Source organism: Mustelus asterias, unplaced genomic scaffold (assembly GCF_964213995.1).
Source record: "Mustelus asterias unplaced genomic scaffold, sMusAst1.hap1.1 HAP1_SCAFFOLD_3822, whole genome shotgun sequence".
Classification (NCBI taxonomy): Eukaryota; Metazoa; Chordata; class Chondrichthyes; order Carcharhiniformes; family Triakidae; genus Mustelus; species Mustelus asterias.
The window spans coordinates 2,707-20,537 of record NW_027593767.1 but is presented as its reverse complement, the minus strand read 5'-3'; the positions used below and the strand labels follow the sequence as shown (position 1 = coordinate 20,537).

General features: G+C 52.0%; 1 protein-coding gene across 1 annotated transcript; it reads left to right on the top strand.

Annotated features, from left to right (window-relative positions):
* Positions 1 to 11,163: 11,163 nt before the first annotated feature.
* LOC144490803 (DNA ligase 1-like) lies at positions 11,164 to 17,479 on the top strand (the record flags this gene model as incomplete). The annotated part of the gene is made up of 3 exons (XM_078208501.1): positions 11,164 to 11,242; positions 17,034 to 17,186; positions 17,426 to 17,479. Coding segments are annotated over exons 1-3 (273 nt in total), but the record flags the coding sequence as incomplete, so codon positions are not given.
* Between the last annotated feature and the right edge of the window lie 352 nt (positions 17,480 to 17,831).

Sequence of the window (17,831 nt, the reverse complement as noted above, 5' to 3'; positions counted from 1 at the left end):
ACCAGAACTGTACGCAATACTCTAAATGCGGCCGCACCAGAGTTTTGTACAGCTGCAGCATGACCTCCTGGCTCCGAAACTCAATCCCTCTACCAATAAAAGCTAACACAGCGTACGCCTTCTTAACAACCCTATCAACCTGGATGCCAACTTTCAGGGATCTACGCACATGGACATCCAGATCCCTCTGTTCATCCACACTACCAAGTATCTTACCATTAGCCCAGTACTCTGTATTCCTGTTACTCCTTCCAAAGTGAATCACCTCACACTTTTCCGCATTAAACTCCATTTGCCACCTCTCAGCCCAGCTCTGCAGCTTATCTATGTCCCTCTGTAACCTGCCACTTCCCTCCACACTTTCGACAACTCCACCGACTTTAGTGTCATCTGCAAATTTACTAATCCATCCTTCCACGCCCTCATCCAGGTCATTAATAAAAATGACAAACAGCAGTGGCCCCAAAACAGATCCTTGCGGTACACCACTAGTAACTGAACTCCAGGATGAATATTTCCCATCAACCACCACCCTCTGTTTTCTTACAGCTAGCCAATTCCTGATCCAAACCACTAAATCACCCTCAATCCCATGGGTCCGTATTTTCTGCAAATGCTAACCATGGGGAACCTTATCAAACGCTTTGCTGAAATCCATATACACCACATCAACCGCTTTACCCTCATCCACCTCTTTGGTCACCTTCTCAAAGAACTCAATAAGATTTGTGAGGCACGACCTACCCGTGCTGACTATCCCTAATCAAATTATTCCTTTCTAGGTGATTATAAATCCTATCTCTTATAATCCTTTCCAATACTTTGCCCACAACAGAAGTAAGGCTCACCGGTCTATAATTACCAGGGTTGTCCCTACTCCCCTTCTTGAACAAGGGGACAACATTTGCTATCCTCCAGTCTTCTGGCACTGTTCCTGTAGACAATGACGACACAAAGATCAAAGACAAAGGCTCTGCAATCTCCTCTCCAGCCTCCCAGAGAATCCTAGGATAAATCCCATCCGACCCTATCAAAGTGATTTCCCCCTTCTTATTTCTCAGTTCTACCCATATAGACTCAATAGGTAAACCCTTGGATAAATCCCCTCTCAGTACTTTCCCCAAACAAACCATGTTTGATCTGATTAGGCCATAACTCCACCTCCCTGTCTATTCTGCACCTTTGCATCCCGACTCAGAGAACAAAGAACAATACAGCACAGGAACAGGCCCTTCGGCCCTCCAAGCCCACATCGCTCCCTGGTCCAAACGAGACCATTCTTTTGTATCCCTCCATTCCCACTCTGTTCATGCGGCTATCTAGATAAGTCTTAAACGTTTCCAGTGTGTCCGCCTCCACCACCTTGCCTGGCAGCGCATTCCAGGCTCCCACCACCCTCTGTGTAAAATACGTCCTTCTAATATCCGTGTTAAACCTCGCCTCCCTCACCTTGAGCCCGTGACCTCTCGTGAACGTCACCACCGACCTGGGAAAAAGCTTCCCACTGTTCACCCTATCTATGCCTTTCATAATTTTATACACCTCTATTAGGTCACCCCTCATCCTCCGTCTTTCCAGTGAGAACAACCCCAGTTTACCCAATCTCTCCTCATAACTAAGCCCTTCCATACCAGGCAACATCCTGGTAAACCTCCTCTGCACTCTCTCTAAAGCCTCCACGTCCTTCTGGTAGTGTGGCGACCAGAACTGGGCGCAGTATTCCAAATGCAGCCGAACCAACGTTCTATACAACTGCAACATCAGACCCCAACTTTTGTACTCTATGCCCCGTCCTATAAAGGCAAGCATGCCATATGCCTTATTCACTACCTTCTCCACCTGTGATGTCACCTTCAAGGATCTGTGGACTTGCACATCCAGGTCCCTCTGCGTATCTACACCCTTTATGGTTCTGCCATTTATCGTATAGCTCCCCGCTACGTTAGTTCTACCAAAATCCATCACTTCGCATTTATCAGGATTGAACTCCATCTGCCATTTCTTTGCCCAAATTTCCAGCCTATCTATATCCTTCTGTAGCCTCTGACAATGTTCCTCACTATCTGCAAGTCCAGCCATTTTCGTGTCGTCCGCAAACTTACTGATCACCCCATTAAAACCTTCTTCCAGATCGTTTATATAAATCACCAACAGCAGAGGTCCCAATACAGAGCCCTGCGGAACACCACTAGTCACAGGCCTCCAGCCGGAAAAAGACCCTTCCACTACCACCCTCTGTCTTCTGTGACCAAGCCAGTTCTCCACCCATCTAGCCACCTCCCCCTTTATCCCATGCGATCCAACCTTTTGCACCAACCTACCATGAGGGACTTTGTCAAACGCTTTACTAAAGTCCATATAGACGACATCCACGGCCCTTCCCTCGTCAACCATTCTAGTCACTTCTTCAAAAAACTCCACCAGGTTAGTGAGGCACGACCTCCCTCTCACAAAACCATGCTATCGTTAATGAGTTTATTCCTTTCTAAATGCGCATACATCCTATCTCCAAGAATCTTCTCCAACAACTTCCCGACCACAGACGTCCAGCTCACCGGTCTCTAATTTCCCGGGTTATCCTTCCTACCCTTCTTAAATAACGGGACCACATTAGCTATCCTCCAATCCTCTGGGACCTCACCTGTGTCCAGAAACGAAACAAAGATTTGCGTCAGAGGCCCAGCGATTTCATCTCTCGTCTCCCTGAGCAGTCTGGGATAGATTCCATCAGGCCCTGGGGATTTGTCAGTCTTCATATTCCCTAAAAAACCTAACACTTCCTCCCTTGTAATGAAGATTTTCTCTAACGGGTCAACACTCCCCTCCGAGACACTCCCAGTCAACACATCCCTCTCCTTTGTGAATACCGACGCAAAGTATTCATTTAGGATCTCCCCTACTTCTTTGGGCTCCAAGCATAATTCCCCACTTTTGTCCCTGAGAGGTCCGATTTTTTTCCCTGACAACCCTTTTGTTCCTAACATATGAATGAAATGCCTTGGGATTCTCCTTAATCCTGTCTGCCAAGGACATCTCGTGACCCCTTTTTGCCCTTCTAATTCCTCGTTTGAGTTCTTTCCTACTTTCTTTGTATTCCTCCAGAGCTCCCTCCGTTTTTAGCTGCCTGGACCTAACGTACGCCTCTCTTTTCTTTTTGACCAGTCCCTCAATTTCCCTGGTTATCCACGGTTCTCGAATCCTACCATAAGACCATAAGACATAGGAGCGGAAGTAAGGCCATTCGGCCCATCGAGTCCACTCCACCATTCAATCATGGTTGATTTCAACTCCATTTACCCGCTCTCTCCCCATAGCCCTTAATTCCTCGAGAAATCAAGAATTTATCAATTTCTGTCTTGAAGACGCTCAACGTCTCGGCCTCCACAGCCCTCTGTGGCAATGAATTCCACAGACCCACCACTCTCTGGCTGAAGAAATTTCTCCTCATCTCTGTTCTAAAGTGACTCCCTTTTATTCTAAGGCTGTGCCCCCGCGTCCTAGTCTCCCCTGTTAATGGAAACAACTTCCCTACGTCCATCCTATCTAAGCCGTTCATTATCTTGTAAGTTTCTATCAGATCTCCCCTCAACCTCCTAAACTCCAATGAATATAATCCCACGATCCTCAGACGTTCATCGTATGTCAGGCCTACCATTCCTGGGATCATCTGTGTGAATCTCCGCTGGACCCGCTCCAGTGCCAGTATGTCCTTCCTGAGGTGTGGGGCCCAAAATTGCTCACGGTACTCCAAATGGGGCCTAACCAGTGCTTTATAAAGCCTCAGAAGTACATCCCTGCTTTTGTATTCCAAGCCTCTTGAGATAAATGACAACATTACATTTGCTTTCTTAATTACGGACTCAACCTGCAAGTTTACCTTTAGAGAATCCTGGACTAGGACTCCCAAGTCCCTTTGCACTTTAGCATTATGAATTTTGTCACCGTTTAGAAAATAGTCCATGCCTCTATTCTTTTTTCCAAAGTGTACGACCTCGCACTTGCCCACGTTGAATTTCATCAGCCACTTCTTGGACCACTCTCCTAAACTGTCTAAATCTTTCTGCAGCCTCCCCACCTCCTCAATACTACCTGCCCCTCCACCTATCTTTGTATCATCGGGAAACTTGGCCAGAATGCCCCCAGTCCCGTCATCTAGATCGTTAATATATAAAGAGAACAGCTGTGGCCCCAACACTGAACCCTGCGGGACACCACTTGTCACCGGTTGCCATTCTGAGAAAGAACCTTTTATCCCAACTCTCTGCCTTCTGTCTGACAGCCAATCGTCAATCCATGTTAGTACCTTGCCTCGAATACCATGGGCCCTTATTTTACTCAGCAGTCTCCCGTGAGGCACCTTGTCAAAGGCCTTTTGGAAGTCAAGATAGATAACATCCATTGGCTCTCCTTGGTCTAACCTATTTGTTATCTCTTCCTATCCTTCTTTTTTACAGGCACATGCCTATCCTGCAGCCCTAACAACTGTTCCTTAAAAGACTCCCACATGCCAGATGTGGATTTACATAGGACATAGAACAGTACAGCACAGAACAGGCCCTTCGGCCCACGATGTTGTGCCGAGCTTTATCTGAAACCAAGATCAAGCTATCCCACTCCCTATCATCCTGGTGTGCTCCATGTGCCTATCCAATAACCGCTTAAATGTTCCTAAAGTGTCTGACTCCACTATCACTGCAGGCAGTCCATTCCACACCCCAACCACTCTCTGCGTAAAGAACCTACCTCTGATATCCTTCCTGTATCTCCCACCACGAACCCTATAGTTATGCCCCCTTGTAATAGCTCCATCCACCCGAGGAAATAGTCTTTGAACGTTCACTCTATCTATCCCCTTCATCATTTTATAAACCTCTATTCAGTCTCCCCTCAGCCTCCTCCGCTCCAGAGAGAACAGCCCTAGCTCCCTCAACCTTTCCTCATAAGACCTACCCTCCAAACCAGGCAGCATCCTGGTAAATCTCCTCTGCACTCTTTCCAGTGCTTCCACATCCTTCTTATAGTGAGGTGACCAGAACTGCACACAATATTCCAAATGTGGTCTCACCAAGGTCCTGTACAGTTGCAGCGTAACCCCACGGCTCTTAAACTCAAACCCCCTGTTAATAAAAGCTAACACACTATAGGCCTTCTTCACAGCTCTATCCACTTGAGTGGCAACCTTTAGAGATCTGTGGATATGGACCCCAAGATCTCTCTGTTCCTCCACAGTCTTCAGAACCCTACCTTTGACCCTGTAATCCACATTTAAATTTGTCCTACCAAAATGAATCACCTCACATTTATCAGGGTTAAACTCCATTTGCCATTTTTCAGCCCAGCTTTGCATCCTATCTATGTCTCTTTGCAGCCTACAACAGCCCTCCACCTCATCCACTACTCCACCAATCATGGTGTCATCAGCAAATTTACTGATCCACCCTTCAGCCCCCTCCTCTAAGTCATTCATAAAAACCACAAAGAGCAGAGGACCAAGCACTGATCCCTGCGGCACTCCGCTAGCAACCTGCCTCCAATCCGAAAATTTTCCATCCACCACCACCCTCTGTCTTCGATCAGACAGCCAGTTACTTATCCGATCGGCCAACTTTCCCTCTATCCCACACCTCCTCACTTTCATCATAAGCTGACCATGGGGGACCTTATCAAACGCCTTACTAAAATCCATGTATATGACATCAACTGCCCTACCTTCATCAACACACTTAGTTACCTCCTCAAAAAATTCAATCAAATTTGTGAGGCACGACTTGCCCTTCACGAATCCGTGCTGACTATCCCGGATTAATCCGCATCTTTCTAAATGGTCGTAAATCCCATCTCTAAGGACCTTTTCCATCAATTTACCAACCACCGAAGTAAGACTAACCGGTCTATAATTACCAGGGTCATTTCTATTCCCTTTCTTAAACAGAGGAACAACATTCGCCATTCTCCAGTCCTCTGGCACCATCCCCGTGGACAGCGAGGACCCAAAGATCAAAGCCAAAGGCTCTGCAACCTCATCCCTTGCCTCCCAAAAAATCCTAGGATACATTTCATCAGGCCCAGGGGACTTATCGACCTTCAGTTTATTCAAAACTGCCAGGACATCCTCCCTCCGAACATCTACTTCCTCCAGCCTATTAGCCTGTAACACCTTCTCTTCCTCAAAAACATGTCCCCTCTCCTTGGTGAACACTGAAGAAAAGTATTCATTCATCACCTCGCCTATCTCTACTGACTCCATACACAAGTTCCCACTACTGTCCTTGACCGGCCCTAACCTCACCCTGGTCATTCTTTTATTCCTCACATAAGAGTAAAAAGCCTTGGGGGTTTTCCTTGATCCGACCCACCAAGGACTTCTCGTGTCCCCTCCTAGCTCTCCTGAGCCCCTTTTTCAGCTCATTCCTTGCTAACTTGTAACCCTCAATCGAGCCATCTGAACCTTGTTTCCTCATTCCTACATAAGCTTCCCTCTTCCTTTTCACAAGACATTCCACCTCTTTCGTGAACCATGGTTCCCTCACTCGGCCATTTCCTCCCTGCCTGACAGGGACATACCTATCAAGGACATCCAGTATTTGTTCCTTGAAAAGTTCCACTTTTCATTAGTTCCTTTCTCTGACAGTTTCTGTTCCCAACTTATGCCCCCTAATTCTTGCCTAATCGCATCATAATTACCTCTCCCCCAATTGTAAACCTTGCCCTGCCGCACGGCCCTATCCCTCTCCATTGCAATAACAAAAGACACCGAATTGTGGTCACTATCTCCAAAGTGCTGTCCCACAACCAAATCTAACACTTGGCCCGGTTCATTTCCCAGTACCAAATCCAATGTGGCCTCGCCTCTTGTCGGCCTATCCACATATTGTGTCAGGAAACCCTCCTGCACACACTGCACAAAAACTGCCCCATCCGAACTATTTGACCTACAAAGGTTCCAATCAATATTTGGAAAGTTAAAGTCCCCCATGACAACTACCCTGTGACCCCCACACATATCCATAATCTGCTTAGCAATTTCTTCCTCCACATCTCTATTACTATTTGGGGGCCTATAGTAAACTCCTAACAACGTGACCGCTCCTTTCCTATTTCTAACCTCAGCCCATATTACCTCAGTGTGCAGATCCCCCTCGAAGTGCCTTTCCGCAGCCGTTAAACTATCCTTGATTAACAATGCCACTCCTCCACCTCTTTTACCAGCTTCCCTACACTTAGTGAAACATCTGTAACCCGGAACGTCCAACAACCATTCCTGTCCTTGTTCTACCCACGTCTCCGTAATGGCCACAACATCGTAGTCCCAAGTACCAATCCACGCCCCAAGTTCATCTACCTTGTTCCGGATGCTCCTTGCATTGAAGTAGACACACTTCAACCCACCTTCCTGTCTACCGGTACCCACCCTTGACCCTGATACCTTCCCCAATACCTCACCACCCTCACTGACTTCTGGACTACAACTCCTTTTCCCACTCCCCTGACAAATTAGTTTATACATCCCTGAAGAGCCGTAACAAATTTCCCTCCTAGGATATTGGTGCCCCTCTGGTTCAGGTGCACCCCGTCCTGTTTGTACAGGTCCCACCTTCCCCAGAATGTGTTCCAATTATCCACGTATCTGAAACCCTCCCTCCTACACCATCCCTGCAACCACATGTTTAACTGCACTCTCTCCCTGTTCCTCAACTCGCTATCACGTGGCACCGGCAACGTACCAGAGATGACCACATGTTTTGTCTTGGCTCTCAGCTTCCAGCCCAGCTCCCTAAATTCCTGCTTTAAATCCCCGTCCCTTCTCTTATCTATGTCATTGGTACCAATGTGTACCACGACTTGTGACTGTTTCCCCTCCCCCTTCAGAATCCGGAAAACACGGTCTGAGACGTCACGGACCTTGGCATCCGGTCGGCAACATACCATCCATGAGTCTCTTTTGCTGCCACAGAACCTCCTATCTATCCCTCTAACTAACGAGTCCCCAATAACTATTGCCCTCCCGCTCTGCCCCTTACCCTCCCGAGCCACAGAGACGGACACAGTGCTGGAGATCCTCTCACTGCAGCTCACCACTGGTATGTCATCCCCCTCAACCGTATCCAAAGCGGAATACTTGTTGCTAAGGGGAACGACCACCGGGGATCCCTGCACGGACTGCTTCTTCCCAGCCCCTCTCACTGTCACCCATCTGTTTTCATTCCTTGGAGTAACTGTATTCCTAAAGCTTCTGTTTATGGCCACCTCTGCGTCCCTAATGATCCTAAGTTCATCCAACTCCAGCTCCAGTTCCCTAACACGGTTTTGGAGGAGCTGCAGATGGGTGCACTTCCCACAGGTGTAATCAGCAGGGACACTGTCGTCGTCCCTCACCTCAAACATAGTGCAAGAGGAACATAGCACTGCCTGCACACCCATCCCCTCTAGATACCTTGCCAGTACCAGGTAGAAACACCAAAAATGAATTAAACTCACCCCTGCTCGCCCTGTCCCCCGAAGCCCTGTGAGCCAAAGCCTTATAGCTCACACTCTGCTTCCCACTCACTCCCCTGCCCGCTCCCGACGCTGCCCGCTGTATACTGCAGCCTACCTTTTATATTTTACGCGCTTAAAAAACCCTTCCCAGACTCCTTAGCAGCCCACTTCCAGTTTTCACTTTAAACTTAAAATGCTACTGCAAAAGTAAAGGCCAAAAAGAAACACACACTAGCTGACTAATTAAATAAATAAACAATTCAAGTAATCTCTCACCAGCACTGCTGCCTCCAATCACTCCCTCTCAGCTTGCTCCAGTGGAACAATGAGTTACCCTCAAACAGCCTCTCCCAATCAACAGCTGCCAATTTCTGCCTAATCCCACTAAAGTTAGCCTTCCCCCAATCCAACACCTTACCCTTGGGACACCACTCATCCTTTTCCATCACTATCCTAAAGCTAACAGAATTGTGGCCACTATTTGCCACATGTTCCCCTACCGAAACTTTGAAGACCTGACCGGGCTCATTCCCCAGTACTAGGTCCAGTATAGCCCCCTCTCTAGTCGGGCTATCTACATATTGTTCCAAAGAACCTTCCTGTACACATTTTACAAATTCCTCCCCATTCAGACTCCCAGCCCTACGCGATTTCCAGTCTATACCAGGGAAATTGAAGTCTCCCACGACAACAACCCTATTTTTCCTGCACCTATCCATTATCTCCTGACATATCCGTTCTTCCACTTCCCTTGGGCTGTTGGGGGGCCTGTAGTATACCCCCAACATAGTGACTGCGCCCTTCCTGTTTCTCATCTCCACCCAGAGTGACTCGTTACACGACCCCTCTGAATTGTCCTCCCTCTGCACCGCTGTAATATGCTCTCTAACTAATACTGCTACTCCCCCACCTCTTTTGGCCCCTCCTCTGTCTCGCCTAAAACACTTGTACCCCGGAATATTCAGCTGCCAGTCATGTCCCTCTTTCAACCAAGTCTCTGTCACCGCAACCACATCCAAATTCCTCGTGAGCATTAAGGCCCTAAGTTCGTCTGTCTTACCTGCTACGCTCCTTGCATTGAAGTATAAGCAGTCCAGACCTCCAGGCCCAGTGAGGTCATCCTCCCCCAGAGTGCTCTTCTTCTTTGCCAGCCTTGTCCTGGCCCCAAGCTCGTCCCCAGCCTCTACACTTGTAGACCTAATATTTTGATCCCCACCCCCCTGCCATACTAGTTTAAACCCCCCCGAACTGCACTAGCAAAACTCCCAGCCAGGATATTCATGCCCTTCCAATTTAGTTGTGACCCGTCCTTCTTGTACATTTGCCATCCTCTCTTGAAAACTTCCCAGTGATCCAGGAATATGAAGCCCTCCCTCCTGGACCAGTCCTTTAGCCAAGAGTTCAATTGTACTAACTCCCTATTCCTAGCCTCACTGGCCCTAGGCATTGGGAGCAGCCCAGAGATTGCCACCCTGGAGGCCCTACTTTTTAGCCTATTTCCCAACTCCCTGAATTGCTCTCGTAGGATCCCCCTGCTCTTCCTATCTACGTCATTTGCACCAATGTGTACAATGACATCCGTTTCTTTATCTCCCCCTTTTAAGATGCCTCCTATCCGCTTGGAGACATCCGTGACCCCAGCACCAGGTAGGCAGACTACCATCCTGGAGTCCCGTTCGCACCCACAGAATCGCCTGTCCGTGCCTCTAACCGACGCATCCCCCACCACTATTGCTCTCCTAACCCTTCTCTTTCCTTTCCGGGCCACGGAGCCTGACTCTGCCAGTGTCCTGGTCACTGTGGCTTACCCCTGGAGAGTCATCCTCTCCACACTATCCAAAACAATATACTTGTTTTAGAGTGGGACAACCACAGGTAACCCCTACACTAATTGCTCACTCCCCTCCCCTCTCACACCTGTCGCCGAGCCCTTCCTATTATGAGAGACAGCCACTGGAGTACTCTCTGGTACGACTCGATGCAGGGTCTTGTCTGACTGACACGTCCTCTTGGACCTCCGCTCCCCTCACCTTCGGTTCTCATTTTCCTCTATTTTTCTCTGAAATTCCATCGAAGCGGCAGCACTTTGGTGTCTCACAAACACACATACCGCCTTGTACCAGATTCACAAACACACACACCGTCTTGTACCAGATTCACAAACACACACACCGTCTTGTACCAGATTCACAAACACACACACCGTCTTGTACCAGATTCACAAACACACACACCGTCTTGTACCAGATTCACAAACACACACACCGTCTTGTACCAGATTCACAAACACACACACCGTCTTGTACCAGATTCACAAACACACACACCGTCTTGTACCAGATTCACAAACACACACACCGTCTTGTACCAGATTCACAAACACACACACCGTCTTGTACCAGATTCACAAACACACACACCGTCTTGTACCAGATTCACAAACACACACACCGTCTTGTACCAGATTCACAAACACACACACCGTCTTGTACCAGATTCACAAACACACACACCGTCTTGTACCAGATTCACAAACACACACACCGTCTTGTACCAGATTCACAAACACACACACCGTCTTGTACCAGATTCACAAACACACACACCGTCTTGTACCAGATTCACAAACACACACACCGTCTTGTACCAGATTCACAAACACACACACTGTCTTGTACCAGATTCGTGTGAGGGACTGATGGTGAAAACACTGGAAGTGGATGCGACGTACGAGATTGCAAAGAGGTCACACAATTGGCTGAAGGTAAGTTAGCAATCAAGGTGGGTCATGGATTTCCCCCCCCTTGGGACTGGGGTGTGGGGTAGGGATTGGGGGCAGGGTGTGTCTCTCCCTCGGGGCTGGGGGGAGGCGGGTGTCTCCCCCTCGGGGCTGGGGAAAGGGTGTCTCCCCCTCGGGGGAGAGGGCTGGGGAGTGGGGTCGCTGAGTGGTTTGTTCCTAGAACATAGATAGAACATAGAACAGTACAGCACAGAACAGGCCCTTCGGCCCACGATGTTGTGCCGAGCTTTATCTGAAACCAAGTCTATCCTCGACTGCTCAGGGAGACGAGAGATGAAATTGCTGGGCCTCTGACGGAAATCTTTGTTGCTTCTTTGGACACGGGTGAGGTCCCTGAGGATTGGAGGATAGCGAATGTGGTCCCGTTGTTTAAGAAGGGTAGCAGGGATAACCCAGGAAATTATAGGCCGGTGAGCATGACGTCCGTGGTAGGGAAGTTGTTGGAGAGGATTGTAAGAGGGAGGTCGTGCCTTACAAATTCGGTGGAGTTTTTTGAGGAAGTGACAAAAACGGTTGATGAAGGAAGGGCCGTGGATGTCGTCTATATGGATTTCAGTAAGGCATTTGACAAAGTCCCACATGGCAGGTTGGTTAAGAAGGTTAAGGCTCATGGGATACAAGGAGAAGTGGCTAGATGGGTGGAGAACTGGCTTGGCCATAGGAGACAGAGGGTAGTGGTCGAAGGGTCTTTTTCCGGCTGGAGGTCTGTGACCAGTGGTGTTCCGCAGGGCTCTGTACTGGGACCTCTGCTATTTGTGATATATATAAATGATTTGGAAGAAGGTGTAACTGGTGTAATCAGCAAGTTTACGGCTGACACGAAGATGGCTGGAATTGCGGATAGCGAAGAGCATTGTCGGGCAATACAGCAGGATATAGATAGGCTGGAAAATTGGGCGGAGAGGTGGCAGATGGAGTTTAATCCGGATAAATGCGAAGTGATGCATTTTGGAAGAAATAATGTAGGGAGGAGTTATACAATAAATGGCAGAGTCATCAGGAGTATAGAAACACAGAGGGACCTAGGTGTGCAAGTCCACAAATCCTTGAAGGTGGCAACACAGGTGGAGAAGGTGGTGAAGAAGGCATATGGTATGCTTGCCTTTATAGGACGGGGTATAGAGTATAAAAGCTGGAGTCTGATGATGCAGCTGTATAGAACGCTGGTTAGGCCACATTTGGAGTACTGCGTCCAGTTCTGGTCGCCGCACTACCAGAAGGACGTGGAGGCGTTAGAGAGAGTGCAGAGAAGGTTTACCAGGATGTTGCCTGGTATGGAGGGTCTTACCTATGAGGAGAGATTGGGTAAACTGGGGTTGTTCTCCCTGGAAAGACGGAGAATGAGGGGAGATCTAATAGAGGTGGACAAGATTATGAAGGGGATAGATAGGGTGAACGGTGGGAAGCTTTTTCCCAGATCAGAAGTGACGTTCACGAGGGGTCACGGGCTCAAGGTGAGAGGGGCGAAGTATAACTCAGATATTAGAGGGATGTTTTTTACACAGAGGGTGGTGGGGGCCTGGAATGCGCTGCCAAGTAGGGTGACGGAGGCAGACACGCTGGCATCGTTTAAGACTTCCCTGGATAATCACATGAGCAGCCTGGGAATGGAGGGATACAAACATAGAACAGTACAGCACAGAACAGGCCCTTCGGCCCATGTTGTTGTGCCGAGCTTTGTCTGAAACCCAGATCAAACTATTTCCTCCCTATCATCCCGAAGTACTCCATGTGCCTATCCAATAGCTTCTTAAATGTTCCTAAAGTTCCTAACTCCACTATCACTGCAGGCAGTCCATTCCACACCCCAACCACTCTCTGAGTAAAAAAACCTACCTCGGACATCCTTCCTGTATCTCCCACCATGAACCCTATAGTTATGCCCCCTAGTTACCACTCCATTCACCTGAGGAAATAGTCTTTGAACGTTCACTCTATCAATCCCCCTCATCATCTTATAAACCTCTATCAAGTCTCCCCTCAACCTCCTCCGCTACAAAGAGAAAAGCCCAAGTTCCCTCAACCTTTCCTCATATGACCTACCCTCCAAACCAGGCAGCATCCTGGTAAATCTCCTTTGCACTCTTTCCAGTGTCTCCACATCCTTCTTATAGTGAGGTGACCAGAACTGCACACACTATTCCAAATGTGGTCTCACCAAGGTCCTGTACAGTTGCAGCATAACCCCACGGCTCTTAAACTCAAACCCCCTGTTAATGAACGCCAACACACAATAGGCCGCCTTCACAGCTCTATCCACTTGAGTGGCAACCTTCAGAGATCTGTGGATATGGACCCCAAGATCTCTCTGTTCCTCCACAGTCTTCAGAACCCTACCTTTGACCCTGTAATCCACATTTAAATTTGTCCTACCAAAATGAATCACCTTGCATTTGTCAGGGTTAAACTCCATTTGCCATTTTTCAGCCCGGCTCTGCATCCTATCTATGGGGCGGCACGGTAGCACAGTGGTTAGCACTGCTGCTTCACAGCTCCAGGGTCCCGGGTTCGATTCCCGGCTCGGGTCACTGTCTGTGTGGAGTTTGCACATTCTCCTCGTGTCTGCGTGGGTTTCCTCCGGGTGCTCCGGTTTCCTCCCACAGTCCAAAGATGTGCGTGTTAGGTTGATTGGCCATGCTGAAATTGCCCCTTAGTGTCTTGGGATGCGTAGATTAGAGGGATTAGCGGGTAAATGTGTGGGGATATATGGGTAGGGCCTGGGTGGGATTGTGGTCGGTGCAGACTCGATGGGTCGAATGGCCTCTTTCTGTACTGTAGGGTTTCTATGATTTCTATGTCTCTTTGCAGCCTACAACAGTCCTCCACCTCATCCACTACTCCACCAATCTTGGTGTCATCAGCAAATTTACTGATCCACCCTTCAGCCCCCTCCTCCAAGTCATTTATAAAAATGACAAATAGCAGAGGACCAAGCACTGACCCCTGTGGCACTCCGCTGGTAACCGGTTTCCAGTTTTCCATCCACCACCACCCTCTGTCTTCTGTTAGATAGCCAGTTACCTATCCAATCGGCCAAACTTCCCTCTATCCCACACATCCTTACTTTCTTCATAAGCCGACCATGGGGGACTTTATCAAACACCTTACTAAAATCCATGTATATGACATCAACTGCCCTACCTTCATCAACACACTTAGTTACCTCCTCAAAAAATTCAATCAAATTTGTGAGGCACGACTTGCCCTTCACGAATCCGTGCTGACTATCCCGGATTAATCTGCATCTTTCTAAATGGTCGTAAATCCTATCTCTAAGGACCTTTTCCATCAACTTACCGACCACCGAAGTAAGACTAACCGGTCTATAATTACCAGGTTCATTTCTATTCCCTTTCTTAAACAGAGGAACAACATTTGCCATTCTCCAGTCCTCTGGCACCACCCCCGTGGACAGTGAGGACCCAAAGATCAATGCCAAAGGCTCTGCTATCTCATCCCTTGCCTCCCAAAGAATCCTAGGATATATTTCATCAGGCCCAGGGGACATATCAACTTTCAGTTTATTCAAAATTGCTAGTACATCTTCCCTCCGAACATCTATTTCCTCCAGCCTATTAGCCTGTAACACCTTCTCTTCCTCAAAAACATGGCCCCTCTCCTTGGTGAACACCGAAGAAAAGTATTCATTCATCACCTCGCCTATCTCTCCTGACTCCATACACAAGTTCCCACTGCCGTCCTTGACCGGCCCTAACCTCACCCTGGTCATTCTTTTATTCCTCACATAAGAGTAAAAAGCCTTGGGGCTTTCCTTGATCCGACCCACCAAGGACTTCTCGTGTCCCCTCCTAGCTCTCCTGAGCCCCTTTTTCAGCTCATTCCTTGCTAACTTGTGACCCACAATCGAGCCAACTGAACCTTGTTTCCTCATCCCTACATAAGCTTCCCTCTTCCTTTTCACAAGACATTCCACCTCTTTCGTGAACCATGGTTCCCTCACTCGGCCATTTCCTCCCTGCCCAGCAGGGACATACCTATCAAGGACACGCAGTATTTGTTCCTTGAAAAAGTTCCACTTATCATTAGTGCCTTTGCCTGACAATTTTTGTTCCCATCCTATGCTTCCTAATTCCCGCCTGATTGCATCATAATTACCTCTCCCCCCCCGCCCGCCCGCCCCCCCGCCCCCGTCCCCCCGCCCGCCCGTCCCCCCGCCCGCCCGCCCCCGTCCCCCCGCCCGCCCGCCCCCGTCCCCCCGCCCGCCCGCCCCCGCCAGCCCGCCCCCGTCCCCCCGCCCGCCCGCCCCCGTCCCCCCGCCCCCGTCCCCCCGCCCGCCCGCCCCCGTCCCCCCGCCCGCCCGCCCCCGTCCCCCCGCCCGCCCGCCCCCGTCCCCCCGCCCGCCCGCCCCCGTCCCCCCACCCGCCCGCCCCCGTCCCCCCGCCCCCGTCCGCCCGCCCCCGCCCGCCCGCCCCCGTCCCCCCGCCCGCCCGCCCCCGTCCCCCCGCCCGCCCGCCCCCGTCCCCCCGCCCGCCCCCGTCCCCCCGCCCGCCCCCATCCCCCCGCCCGCCCGCCCCCGTCCCCCCGCCCGCCCGCCCCCGTCCCCCCCCCCGTCCCCCCGCCCGCCCCCGTCCCGCCGCCCGCCCCCGTCCCGCCGCCCGCCCCCGTCCCCCCGCCCGCCCCCGTCCCCCCGCCCGCCCCCGTCCCCCCGCCCGCCCCCGTCCCCGTCCCCCCGCCCGCCCCCGTCCCCCCGCCCGCCCCCGTCCCCCCGCCCGCCCCCGTCCCCCCGCCCGCCCCCCCGCCCGCCCCCGTCCCCCCGCCCGCCCCCGCCCCCCCGCCCGCCCCCGCCCCCCCGCCCGCCCGCCCCCGTCCCCCCGCCCGCCCCCGTCCCCCGTCCCCCCGCCCGCCCCCGTCCCCCCGCCGTCCCCCCGCCCGCCCCCGTCCCCCCGCCCGCCCCCGTCCCCCCGCCCGCCCCCCTCCCCCCGCCCGCCCCCTCCCCCCGCCCGCCCCCTCCCCCCGCCCGCCCCCTCCCCCCGCCCGCCCCCTCCCCCCGCCCGCCCCCCTCCCCCCGCCCGCCCCCCTCCCCCCGCCCGCCCCCCCTCCCCCCGCCCGCCCCCCCTCCCCCCGCCCGCCCCCCTCCCCCCGCCCGCCCCCCTCCCCCCGCCCGCCCCCCTCCCCCCGCCCGCCCCCCTCCCCCCGCCCGCCCCCCTCCCCCCGCCCGCCCCCCGCCCGCCCCCGTCACCCCGCCCCCGTCACCCCGCCCGCCCCTGTCCCCCCGCCCGTCCCCCCGCCCCCCCGCCCGCCCCCGCCCCCCCGTCCCGCCCCCGTCCCCCGCCCGCCCCCGTCCCGTCCCCCCGCCCACCCCCTCCTTCTCCCCCCGCCCCCCCTTCCTTCTCCCCCCGCCCCCCCCTCCATCTCCCCCCGCCCCCCCCTCCATCTCCCCCCGCCCCCCCCTCCATCTCCCCCCGCCCCCCCCCTCCATCTCCCCCCGCCCCCCCCCTCCATCTCCCCCGTCCTCCCCTCCATCTCCCCCCGCATCTCTCTGTAAATCTTTCCCCATCGAGTATTTCTCCAATTGCCCCTTTGGAAAGTTCCTGTTGAACCTGTTTCTGCCGCCCTTTCAGGCAGCGCCTTCCAGTGACTGGCTGCTGTCTGGCACGCTGTCCCCTCCGAGACAGTGCAGCGTGTTGATCGAGGTTTCTGTCCCCATGTCCTGGGCTTGCTGTGCTGTGAACTCTGCTCTCAGTCAGTGTGACATGTTGAATAAAGTGCAAGGTGCCATGTCTCTTTGCCACAGCTAAAGAAGGATTACCTGGATGGTGTTGGTGACACTCTGGACCTGGTTGTGATTGGTGCTTACCGCGGCAAGGGCAAACGCACTGGCATGTATGGGGGCTTCCTATTGGCCTGCTATGAAGAAGACAGCGAAGACTTTCAGACCATTTGTAAGGTGAGTGTGAGCTGGGGTGGCTTTATCAGCAGCCCATCCGATCCATACCCCATTCCCTGAGGAAAACCACCCAGAATGTGGGATCTTCACAACTCTCCCCTTCCATCCCACTTTCCCTGGCACACAGCACTCTCCCTGGCAGCCTCTCTCCCACCGGGACTCTCAGCCAGGCTCCACAACACTGCTCCCTGTCTCTCGACAAATCCCAGGCTGTAACTGCGCTCTCACTCTTTCTGCAGATTGGAACTGGTTTTAAAGATGAGGATTTGGAGCAACACGCAAAGTTCTTCAAGGTAAGGCCATTCAGCCCCTCGAGCCTGTTACACAGGAACAGGAGGAGGCCATTCAGCCCCTCGAGCCTGTTACACAGGAACAGGAGGAGGCCATTCAGCCCCTCGAGCCTGTTACACAGGAACAGGAGGAGGCCATTCAGCCCCTCGAGCCTGTTATACAGGAACAGGAGGAGGCCATTCAGCCCCTCCAGCCTGTTACACAGGAACAGGAGGAGGCCATTCAGCCCCTCGAGCCTGTTATACAGGAACAGGAGGAGGCCATTCAGCCCCTCCAGCCTGTTACACAGGAACAGGAGGAGGCCATTCAGCCCCTTCTCAGCCTGTTACACAGGGAACAGGAGGAGGCCATTCA